The sequence below is a fragment of the Amia ocellicauda genome, chromosome 3 (genome assembly GCF_036373705.1).
Source record: "Amia ocellicauda isolate fAmiCal2 chromosome 3, fAmiCal2.hap1, whole genome shotgun sequence".
NCBI classification, from domain to species: domain Eukaryota; kingdom Metazoa; phylum Chordata; class Actinopteri; order Amiiformes; family Amiidae; genus Amia; species Amia ocellicauda.
In genome coordinates this window covers 25,682,986-25,695,855 of record NC_089852.1, presented here as the reverse complement: position 1 = coordinate 25,695,855, position 12,870 = coordinate 25,682,986, and the positions used below count along the sequence as shown (strand labels likewise).

Genomic DNA, 12,870 nt, shown 5'->3' with positions numbered 1-12,870 from the left:
GGATTTGCCAGGGTTTGATTAATACTGACTGGGGATGGTGCAGATTGATACAAAGACTTAAAGAGAGGTCTAGGAATATCCTGGCCGATAGGTGTGAGTGACAGGAGAGTGACACACACACTACACGGACACACGTGCAGACTGAGGCACGTGGACTGGACACAGCGGCAGAAACTGGGCAGGCACAAAACACACAATTTCCAGCCCACAGACGCACAAGGAACAGAGGCACAGACGCAGACATGAACTACAACCAGACGCACACACACACTGGCTATCACCTCTTCAGGGTCCTGTCAGTGTACGTTTGCATCTTGTTTTCTATGTGCTTATGTGTGCACCCTGGATTTCCAAGACTAGAGCTTTTTACAGAGGACCAAGAGAGGTGAAAACAACAACCTCAAAACCCTTTCTTAGGAGGGAGGGGTGATGGTTTTCACTCCAGGCTGTTCGCACTGAAAGCTCACACTCCACAGAGACGGGCAGCAGTGCGTGTTTCTTCCAGCAGAGGCAGCAGGATCTGAATTAATTACCGACCTGGCTCCCCAATGCGCCCGTGCACTTTACGGTTGAGGTGCGGAACTAATTAGATGGACTGGCCTGAAAACCACTCCACCAGTTACTGTTACTGCAGGGGTTAATTCACCCGACTTAGAGCAGTAGTGGGGCAGAGCTGCCAGAGGGAATGAGAGAGAGAGAGCGGCAGTTGAACACCCTCGCTCCATGTTCCTGAAAGCAGCAGCTCACTGCATATCATTACTCATCAGCCCTGGCATTAGAGGCAAACCAAGTCTCCCAATCTCACAGGGCTAAACAAATTCAAGTTTTATTCACTGATAAATCAGTTTCCCTTCTTTTTACAATTAGATAGGTATTTATTTCTTAATAAATATATATATAAAAAAAGAACATCCCAATCAATTAAGGTTTGCTGCAGTATTTACAGTCTCAGTAGCCTGCACACATTTCCCTCCTTTCTGTATCCTTGTAGGTGGCACTATATAGTAAATTAACCATTGTGCCGGTGACGTCGTCAAGGGAACGCAGTGTCAGACTGTGCTTCAAACATTTCCCCCGCAGAACTCCTGGATGCAAAGCTAGGCATCACGTGAATGCTCAAAGGCACCCATTATATTAACAGGAATCCCTTTATAAAAAAATGACGCAGTCACTAGTAGCTCCACCTCTCGCACTGTCAGCGTACATGAGCAGCTGTGAAGCAGACATCACTCGACACCTCTGAGCGTGACCTGTGCATGATGGGAATGTCAAGCCTGTTGTCACCTGACCAAGTTCAAGTGTGGATCGGACAAGCAGCCAACATGGAAGAAACGGATCTTTCACACAGGATAGTAATGTACCACTCTTAATTTCTCATTAAAAAAAAAGAAATCTCATGTTTAATATACCTACATTTCCTCCCCTTTCGGTATGTTATGTGGCATATATATTTTGAAAGCTATATTTTAAATAAAAAGGGGAAATTTAGGTATATATATATATAAAAAAAAAAATATATATATATATATATATATATATATATACACACACACACACATTTCCACTATACGTAAAAAATACATGTTCGTTCCATATGGGACACGCCAAGGACATGCCGAGGGAGATGGCGACGGGGGGGCTAGGCGTGGGGAAACCCTCCTCCGCAGAGCAGCCGTGTGCCGTGTGGGGCGCAGCGCTAATGACTTATATAACAGCGCTGAACTAGAAAGACAACAGCAACAGCCCTCTGAAGCTTAAACTAGATTTTGGTGCCAAGAATAACTTGCATCCTCTCAGGAGCCGAGCAGAGCATTATGGGCTGCACAGGAGACCGAGCTAATCCCACTCCCAAGATCCTCCTCATGTCTCGTTTCCGTTACAAAAGACGCACACACACATACACTTAAACACACAGCATGGTAGCATGCACACACACAGCATAAACACACGGCACACGTAAAAGCACAAACACATAAAAACGTAAACACACGCACAGACAGCACACAGCGTGCACATAAACAGACGTAAACACACGTACGTGCACAAATGCACAGCATGCAAGAACACACACACTTAGAGAACTCATGTAAACACCCAATCAGACAGGTGCATGCTAGTCATTTACAAAAAGACTACCAGTATATATATTTTTTTAAATGACCGCCTTTAATTTGTGGTAAAAAAAAAAAAAAATCCTTTCCCAACTCTTTTAAATAACTGCAGCTGTAAATGCACTAAAAACCTCTTGGAATTAAATCAATTGAGTTTTCACGAGGTGTGAAAAATGCATTGGCACCAGGCGCACTTCAGCTGCCTGTGGAGCTGCAGCCGATGGTGGCATCCACAGCCAAGTTTAGGGCCGCATGGTCTGTACAGAAATGACAAGCTCGAATTACCCCCAACATCACTGAAAATGAAACACCCCCTGCCTCCCCCTGCAGGGAAAGCCATGCCGTGCCAGGGTGTGGATAAAGCTGCGAGACCAATGGCTCACGAGCAGCCCAGTACTATGACAGAGAGCAAGAACAATGAGACGAAGGTTCTTAAAAATAAAAATACATAAATAAGTCTCAAAACCCAAATCCTGTACAGTTTACAGTCACCTCTGCCCTGAGCAGCCCAGGCTCCAAACACTGACCAGAAGTTCTGGGAGTGGGACAGACCAGGTCATGTGAAGGAGGCAGAGTGCCCCTCTCAACCTGGGTTGAGATAACCAGCCTCCTCACCAGCTGCAACCCGCCTGCTCGCCTAGATGCCCACTGTTTATCTCCATTCACAATACAGCTACTGCTCCAAGAGCTGTAAGCCTCTTTTTTATCAGCACTAATCCAACCTGTGACAAGAGAGCCTCGGATGGTTTATCAGCAGTCCTGCAGAGGGAGGGAGGGGGGGGTGCCGTTGCAGTGGCCACTCAGCCAGGCCCGCAGCCTGAGTCTTTGCCTTGCAGTCCAGCTCTTCTAGGGCCCTGCCCTGTGAAGCGTCACTGCCGCCTCTCCTCACACCACAGCCCAGTGGCCAGGCAGGCATCTTATGTGGCATCTCCCACAACGTGATCACTGGGTCAGAAGGGTGTTGCTGAAGTCAATACTTCTTCATCCATCTTCAATACTTAAGGTATTTGATACAACCGACTCCTGACCTCCTGAACTTCTTAAGCAAGTTGCCCAGCAATCCAAAGAGCAACGTGCTCCCCAGAGAGTAGCTGCCTAGGAGTATCTAGCGCTCCTGCAGTCCGGGATCACAGACTGAGTGTGAGGGAGGGTTAGTTGGCAGTGAGCTGCTGGGTACTGTCAGGTTGTGAGTCCAGGGGATGTGCCTCCCTGCCCTGCTTGATCTCTGGGCTGTGTTGTTTATTGGCCCTGTAAACACACAGGCAGTAAAATCCCCATAACTCCACAAACTGCACCGCTTAACTGCCCAACCGAGGCCAGTTAAAGGCCACTCAGACCACTCACAGTGTAATTAAATTTAATTGACGTCACTGTGTCAGATGGGGGGGTGGAGTTCTGCACTACACAGGCCTGTTTCCTGCACAGCCTTGGAAGTCCCCCTGGGGCTATTAGAATCGGGCATCTAAAATAATTCCCACAAATTCAGTCATTTTGTTGAATTAATTTCATTTATCTCCATGACCCTTGGATTGTGCCACGCATACGATGGAGAAGGCGAAACGTCTCTGCGACCAATCAGGCCCCCTTGGCACAAATACAGACCAGTACACAGAACTCGAGCCGAGAAAACCGCAGTCATGACAAACAAATCGCTGTTGGATACACACACAAACCGCACACATCAGGGGGGCCTCCATGCCCCAATTCTGACCTAACCCCGCCTCCACACCCCACCTGCCCGGCTATGTCAAGGCTGCAGGGATGCACGGCCGCCCTGCTGTTAGCATCCATCACGCGCTCTGCTAACACTGCACACTAAGTGGATGATCCGATTAATGGGGATGTTCCTCTGGCTGCAGTGATGATGAAGTAAGTGTCCTAAAGGTGTTTGGAAAGGGAGGCTTTAAAATAGAAGACTGTGTGTGTGTGTGTGTGTATGGATGTATTTTCATTGGAACGCCTGTGGCAAACAGATGTTGAATAAACGCCTGCGGGAAAATGCAAAAACATTGACAGAAGAAAAATATATATTTTAAAAAACACCTTTAAATTTAATGGAAAATACGGTATTAATAGCCGAGACAGACCCAATGAAGTCTGTGCTACACACCGATCATCCACCCCATCAGCGCACTGCGGACTCGAGGGGGACCTGCATCCAGAGCAGGGAGAGCTGGGTAAAACTAACACCAACCATACCCCCATCTCTGTGGAATACATTACACGTGAACCTAGGCCAGAGTCTTTCAATTAGCCCAGGCAGATGCAGCTCACACACTTCCCCCCCTTTTCCTTGGTAGGAGAGACGAGAACTGGATGTTCACAACCACATCTGAAGCCCATTCTATTGTGGATTAATACTACTACCTAAAATTCACTGCTCCAGTGATACGCTGCTATATTTACACTCGTCCCCCTGGTTACACGTGCAGACGGTGCTATTGGCAAGGGCCCAGAGATGCATTTGCCCAACATGACGTTTGGAGGCTTGGTACGTTAAAACGTTTTTATTTGTAGGTTCGCAATTTTGTGTGTGGTTAGATCTGGTAAAATACCTGCACGGCTCGTCTGCAGAGTTGTTGTTGTGTGCGAAAGGGGATTATTCAACCTTCAAATGTATCGGAAGCGAGAAGGATTTGCATTCTGGGAACTGGGCTACCTCTCAAAGCCTCTGTAAAACCACAGCTCTTCATTCCCAGCGTGGTCTCTGGCTCTCAGTGGAGCAGAGGTACTTGGCGTGACCTGTAGCTGCGAAGGGTTAACCCAGCTGAGGCGCAGCTCTCCACAGCCCAGGTGCCGCTCTCAGTGTGCTCAGTCATGCAGGGAAGAGCTTATGGCGAAGTGTGACCCGATGAGTAATTAGCTCAGTGGTGACGCCCTGGACCGTGACAGTGCCAGCGCCCAGCACGGCAGAGATTCAGCTCCTGCACACTGATTAACACTGCCAGCCTTCCTGCCCTGGCCTGCTCAGGGCACCATGAAGTCAGGTGTGTGTGTGTGTGTGTGTGTGTGTGTGGGCGTGGACCAGGCTGGGCATGGCACTGTGCTATACAGTTAAGTGCTGAATGGTTCTGTGTTGAGCTGGTCAAGGTGTTACACAGCACAGTGCGTCGTCTAGTGGAGTGTGTTGGAGTTGCTCTGAGTGTACTGAGCTGCAGGATGTTGTGCTTGTGCCGTGTTGTGTTGGACAGTGTGCTGGGCTGTGCTCACCTTGCAACCCTCGCAGGCGCTGACCCCATAGTGATACCCCGAGGACTTGTCCTGGCACACAAAACATGGCTTGTAGACCCGTGGGGGAGGGGGCGGTGAAGGTGGGCTTGGCACAATCTCCTCGGAACTGGTGCTTTGGGACTCGATCGCTGTGGGGGACAAGAGAGTGACTGGATCAGATTGTGTTCGTTAATTTTAATGCAGTAAACAGAGAAAAATAAATAAACCAGAGCACAATCATAATTATAGACAAACCAATCAGGGCTGGTAAGTTGAATTTAAGTAGTCCTGTATGACCGCTAAGACAGAACTGTGAAAACTATTAGGCCTTCTCTGCAGAATTCTGTGAAACGGTACTTCCTTCTTTTTACTTTTTAAGGACATATGTAATCGTCTGGTTGATGACCTCAGATGAATAGCATTATCATGATACCTTTATTATTTAACCTGCTCAGTGTACATGGATAAAATTACAGTGGCACAGGAGATTCAAGCCAACACATACTCTGCAGGATTTCAATACAATTTGAATGCTAAGCTCACTGCAGCAGAGCACCAGGGGCAATAAGACAACAACTGGGAAAGAGGAGGTTGGTGGAAGCGCGAGCACAGGCCTTTCACCATGAAGAAAGCAAGGCTTCAGTTAAAAATGGCACCCATGTAAAGAAATGAGCAGCAATATAGAGAACTAACGGCATCTGTGCATTCAGAAAGACACCACTGGTGTGAGAATCGCTACTTGTGATGGTGTGCGATTAAAATACCAGTAAGAAATCAGAAAAAAACGAAATTAGAAAGTAAAGCTTGAGTAAGAGGTAAAATATTACTCTTAAGTGATTTATACAACAACTTGATTAGTCAAAACTGATTGACAGCCACAAGGCCACTGATCTTCAAATCGAAAAAGGTACAAAACTTCGATTTAAGTCTTTCAGGGAGTTTTTCAGGTTTGACAAATCAGTGCAGTTTTGATAGACTGCATGCATGACGATGCAATATTTTGCTTGTTTTTTTCCCCCTCAAGGTCATATATATGATAAGGTGTGAGTGTGTATCAAAACATTGAGGAAACCAATATACCTGATTAAACATATCTACAACAATGCTACATCAACAATTCAACTGCACCAAGACACTGATCAAGATATATCTATCAGCCTATATTGATCCACTTCTGGAGGATGGCCTCTCCAAGATTCCACTTTTATGTGGTCGTCTTCTAGGTCTTATTTAATCTTTTGTTATCCATTCAATAGCTTCCTTTGTTCATATATATAAGTTTAAAAAAAAAAATATATATATAGATATATCCCTCCTCTCTTAATAGTACAGGCAGGAGCGCCCTGCTGCTCTTTGACGGTCAATGATGTGGAACACAAACCTGCTGTTTAAACATTCCAGGCTCTGTGGAGAAAACTCAGGGGGGTGAGGGGAGGGAGATGTCTCCAAGGTCCCTGGGTAGATTAGAGGCTCCTGCACAGAGAAAGCTCAGGAAATGGAGCCCAGATGCGCTCAAGCCCTATACCAACACAACATAGCGCCTTTGCACAGTCAACCACCCTGGGATAAAACAAATCCAGCCAGATCTCTAAGGATACACATGCTCACTTGGCCTTAAGCCACAGGTACTGCAAGATGAAACCCAACTTTTATTATTCATTTTCTGGTGCGCAGGAAAACACAGTGGCTCGCATTATCCTTCAGAAGGCCTCGTGGAATTAGGACATGGTAATTGTGCAGTCTCTGTATCCCAGCCAGAGTCATGTAGTTATGCATGTCAGATTCATGTGGATGTGCTTCCAAACCCTCACTGCCATGGCTGGCTGCCCCACTCTGAGGATGGCTTTAATACAGCAGGAAATTCCAGACCATGCATTATTATGGAACTCAACTGACCCATTTAACTTGTTGGACCCAAATGCAGCATCACGATGATTGGTAGAGGTGCAGTGTTTGATTCTTTTATTGCGTACAACCCTTCCTTTGTTACTCTTAAATCTCTGTCAGACGACCGTTGACAAAGTTAGTCTGCCCTTGCTCATCCTTGCTGCCACCTGGATAAGTGAACAAGGCAGATCTTAAGACTTTTTTCTTTTGTAAGAGAGGGAAGGTTACACAGAGAAGATACTAGTACTGATATTATTCTTACTCTCTTTCTGTAGATAAGTCTGAACAAACAAATTAACTGTAAATCATAAGAAACATGATCACACTGCCCTCATATGACCAACTACGTCTGCTGAAGTGCTAGATCAAGCAGGAAGCCTCGCAGTGATATCATCTGAATACTCTCTATGTGCCACACTTGCGTGCCAGAATGTGAGACACTCAAGAGGAAGCAAAAAAAAAAACACATTAAACAGAGCAGCCTGGAACATCGAAAGACAGGCGATGAGATGATGGTGCTGCAGGGGCCCACTAGACCAGCAAGAGAGATAAAAACACCACCACATGCTATGACATCTCCTTCTGCTGACACCAGGGTCTAAGGCCCTTGACAGCACTGCCATATCTGTACAGACCCAGGCCGACTAGCACAGCTGGGTTGCGTGTCCATATTTAAAAAAGGACTGCACAGAGGATACGACCCTGACTGTGTACACGGCAGCTCAGGTGGACCGGTAGTGATGCGGGGGGTGTCAGAATACAGAAAACGCCACAGGCCAAACAACCGGGCAAGGAGATCCATTACACAGAACCGAGAAAGAGGGAGGAAGGGGTCGGAATAAGTGCTGTGTTGAGGGTTGTCCGCCCCGGTGCGGAAGCGAGATCCTTCCCCCGAATTCTCAGCGGGATGAAGAACCTCCCGTTGGTGTCAGAGGAGATGCTCTCTCCTGGCCTGCAGTTCCGAGAGCCGCATTTGTGCTGCTGACGTCGCAGAGCTGCCCACAGGCCCAGACAGCACTCGTGTGTAAATAAGCGATCTATATTTAACTCAGGGCTCCTGAGTTCACAAGGCCTGCAGTACAGCTGGGAACAAACTCCACGTGACGGCAGAGACATCAGCTCACAGGGAGAGGGGGAGAGGGAGAGGGAGAGAGAAATAGAAAGAGAGGCACACAGACATGCACACACTGACCACAGATACAGAAACAGGATGCAGATTTGAACACTTGGACTGGTACAGTCTCCTACATACAGTCGCACACAAATGCTGACCGTCTCAGGCATGCAAAATGCACGCACAAGGACAAAAACTGACACTGATTGGCTGTGCCGCACACTCAGATACACACAAGTCACTCACAAATGCTCACGTTGTAAACTTCCACCCCTCTTACGCAGGCAGACCTGTAGACAGTGTGGAACATCTGCACCACGCACGTGCACAAACATGCGCACATGCATGCACACTGACCGTGGAAATCAGGGAACATTATATCATCGCCTCCTATTATGGTGCCATTCTTAAAGCTGGGAAAAACTTTCCAGGAAGCTGAGTCAACATAGAGTCGAAAGCTTTTAGCATTTTAAGCTTCGATCTGTTGGCAGGACAATTGCTTATTGTCTGCGCTGCTGTGTGTATACGTATCAGTTTTGTTGTGTTTGTTAACCACACTGTGACAGTTTAATGGCCCCCTTCACAAGGCAGCAATTGCAGGGTGCATCATATCAAGGTACATTTTAAAAAGCTCCACCCATTTTCACAATAGGCCGAGGGACATTGTCAGAGAATAGAAGAGAGCGAGTCCCACCACTGTTCCCTGGCTTCCCATTGGCACCGGACAGTTTGGGCTGATCTCAAGTGTTGGTTAGGCCTGTGGGAACAGCCCAGTGTGTGAAATTGCTGAGGGTTTGAAACCCCTTCCCCCCCAGCTTGGATTTTTCACGGTATACCAAATATACTATTATATAAATGAGAGAGAGAGAGGGAGAGGGACTCTGTAAAACAATGAAATATCAGCTCATCATGTTTACTGCATCTGAAGAGCTGTTAAAGGCTGTGCTGTCTCTACCCTACTGCTGCTGTATGCACAGTGGACAGGTAACACTATCCACACACACACTGCCACACCTGCACCCCTTCTGCACAGTAAGCTGAAGACTGGCCTATATTCATAGTAAAGGTACAGGGTCAACTGTTTAGGTCTCTGTATAGGGGAGTGTATAGTTCTCAATGTATGAGATGATGCATGTTTGTCTGCATGCATGCTTGTGTGTTTGTGCATGCCTTTGTTCACTGGAGGGAGTGTGGATCGCCATGTGTAAGTGTATGTGTGTCTGTAAGTGTGCATGTTTGTATGTGTCCTGTTACAGAGTGCATGTTTGCATGTGCACGAGGCTCCTGTACGTGTGGCTCTGAGCGTTTGGGAGCACTGGTGTGTGTGCAGGGTGTGGGATGCTGTTTCCTCCCCTCGGAGACAATGCACTTGTTACTGGCACACTCGCAAAGGCGGTGGCGGCAAGTCCCTTTCATGTTCGAGGCCTGGGGGTAATTTATTCCTCTGACAACAGGGCAGTTCCGTGATGGGAATGCTCTCCCAGGGACAGATGGGCCGCAGCCATTAACCCTCTCTACCACCACAACCAGTCTCACATGGCCCTGTTCCGCCCACTGGGACCCAAAGACGCTCACCAATACACACCCAAGCAAACTCCTACTCCTGCACATACCCTATCTACCCTCACACCTTATAATTTCTCAATACTCACTCACGGAGCATAAACACGAATCCTGAGAGCAGTAGCACGAGCCCACTGCTACTATGGCACATACCTATTTCACTGTTAGGTCAGCAAGGTTTACATTTTGATGGAGACGTCAGAAGTCCCATGTAGACCAATGGGTGTGTCATGGGAACACGTTGTGTGAATGAGGAGATAAAACCCGAGAGATGTCCTACTCCAAGATTGCTATGCGGTAGAAGACAAGACCAGTCGAACAAGGGGGAATGATTATGATGACAGAACAGTGATGTCTTTGGCCACAAATGTCAATACAGATCTGGAAGCAGCAGGAAGTTTGTGTTTCTGTGGCTACGGCCTTTAGACACCTAGAGAAGCAACACCTCTACCTCTAAGATGCACAATATCACTAATTCCAAAGTGGTGGCAAAATCTCCCCTGGAGTAAATCACAGCTTGAATAAATAACCTCTGTAAAAGGCATCTCAAATGATTTGCATTTTACCTTCACAGCCTTAATCTTAACAGTGCAATTATGCAGTCAAGGAATGGCACACCCACAGTCTAATTGGCCGATACCTGCACACACTAATCCCTGGTCAACAGCTATAGAAGACGTAAGCGCCGTGACTCGACACCGCACTGCTGCTTGTGATGTGCACTGTAACACTGACACAGCACCTCTGAGAGGGAGAGATAAGAGCCCGAAAGCAGACGCACACAGCTGCACATCTCTGGTACAGAGACGACCTAGTATGCGGCAAACATTAAATACTCGGAGAATGAAGCCAATTCTTCACACAGCTTTTACCCGATCGTGCGACCCCTGGACTATTTTGTGGGTCTATTTTTCATTTTTATTTTCCGTTCAAGCCACAAAACACACACACAAACAAACATGTTTACATATAGCCTCTTGAGTATTTTTTAACATCTTCCCCGGGGACCAGAGCACTTCAGAAGACAGCTGTGGAAGCGTCTGCTAGTAACTCCACTTTTTGTGGACTGTTGTTTGGGAATACCATCGAAAGCTTGATCTCAGTTATTTTTTCACTCCCTGAAACACAGAACTTGCATATGTCTGACACACACTCCAAAGGGAATGTCTCCCTCTGAAATAATTATTGAATATGGCAGCTTTGAGGTCAGTGATCCTACGTTCTTTGTCACTTAAATGTTCTTTTTGTGGGTGTGTGAAAATGTGTATTGAGAAGCTATGACAGAAAGCCAATCTCCTGTGTGTGTACTGAGAGGCTATAACAGTGTGTGTGTATGAGTGAGCATATGCGGTGTATGTGTGTGTGCGCGTGCATGCATGCGAGTGTGTGACTTTTTGTTGCGGCCATTGTTTGGCCTCTCATATTTCATTAAGCTGTCAGTCATTACGCTCATGTCAAATAAATTAAACTTAAATAGAAAAGTCTTGCATAACGCACCAAATGCTCTCATTAGCGCAAACCAAGGGCCGTTTTTTTAGGCCTTACTTTCCAGTCCAGAGGCATTGCACCAAAATTATAACATGACTCGGAGATCCTTTTGCCCCTTTTTAAAGCTGCCTTCATTACACTCACGGACAGAGAGCAACAGCACCCCCCGGCCCGGCCCTAATGAGAACAAACATGAAATCTGGGGCGCTAGGCCACAGCCAGAATTAGGGCTGGCTGCTGTAATTAAACACAATCGTTCCGTTATGGAGGCAGAGCCATTCTTGAGAACAATGCTTGGCTTGTACGGTTTGAAGTGGCCTGCTCAGAGGGTAGGGGTGGACTGAAGCAGTGGCCAAGACTGTAAAATGGGAGGACATGACAGTAAGATCCCCTGCATCTCCTTCTGCAGCTGTGGTCCCCCATCCCTCTGAAGGTGCTGTATGGGCCTCTCCCATCTGGGCCAGTGCTTTGACCTTTCCAGATATGTGGTGTCAGGCCTGGAGATCTCCAGAGAATTCCCCCCCCCCCACCCCCATTAGGATTGGACTCTGAAGCCAATCGGGTTGAGCTTGCTCTATAAAAAGCCACCGACAATCACACAGTTTCTCGCTTAGTCTATTTTCAATATTATAGACCAGACTACTTCACTGCTTGCTGCCATTTTTCTTTTTTGGTTCTAGCCAGAAGAGCCAAGTCACCTGGTCACACGGGACCAATGAAAAGCACAACACAAACACAGTAGGCTGCACATGTATGAGCAAATCAAACAACCCTTTTCCTTGAGGGCACCATTTACAATGCACAGCCCCTTCAGTTAAGGTAGAGATGTTGCCCACACAACACATATGTACCCCCTCCCAGCACCATCTACCCTCCCCTCTCCCCCTGTTCTTCTCAGAGGTTCAGCTGTGGGTTAGCAGGCCGAGATTACATTAAACCTCATTCACATCAATTATTCAGCACAGCTGTGAAGCATATTAATGAGATTGTGCCGTCATTAAGAGGATGTTAAATACATTATCAGCCAGCACGCAGCAGCCAGGGAGTACAGGGGCCAGGCGAACTCTGCTTCTTGGAGTACCACTGTTCCTCGACATGTATATTAGATTAGTGTTCAAGAAAAACAGGCATTTTGTTTTAAAGCCAGATAACTTGTTTTCCCCCGTCTCTTCTCCTCCTCCTCCACCCCCGTCCCTAAGTCTCCCTGGATCACTCGGCCTTTACCAAATCTGACTGAACATTAGCCACTGTTAAATCACAATTCCAAGCAGCCCCCCTAGGCGTGCGCTCTCTCTTGGACTTGTCTTTCAGAGCAAACATCTACCACAAGGCATGCGGGGCCGAAGAGAGAGGCTTGTTAAAGAAAAAAAGAGAAGCGACTGGCTGCAAACAAGAATAACAAAAATAAAAGAATGGTGACAAGAAAAAGTTGCAAGATAGATATTTTAAAAAGCCCCACTTCTCATGCTACCCTAGGGCACTGGGAAGAACTCTCAC

The 12,870-nt window shown here is 47.0% G+C and overlaps 1 protein-coding gene across 5 annotated transcripts in view; it reads right to left on the bottom strand.

Moving 5' to 3' along the window:
- The window catches only part of raraa (retinoic acid receptor, alpha a), a 158,488-nt gene that overhangs the window by 10,400 nt on the left and 135,218 nt on the right, over nucleotides 1-12,870 (bottom strand). For all 5 annotated transcript variants that reach the window (XM_066698678.1, XM_066698681.1, XM_066698679.1 and 2 more), the window contains one exon: nucleotides 5,322-5,470. In XM_066698678.1, coding sequence (XP_066554775.1) covers nucleotides 5,322-5,470 — 149 coding nt within the window. The remainder of the gene's footprint in view (nucleotides 1-5,321; nucleotides 5,471-12,870) is intronic.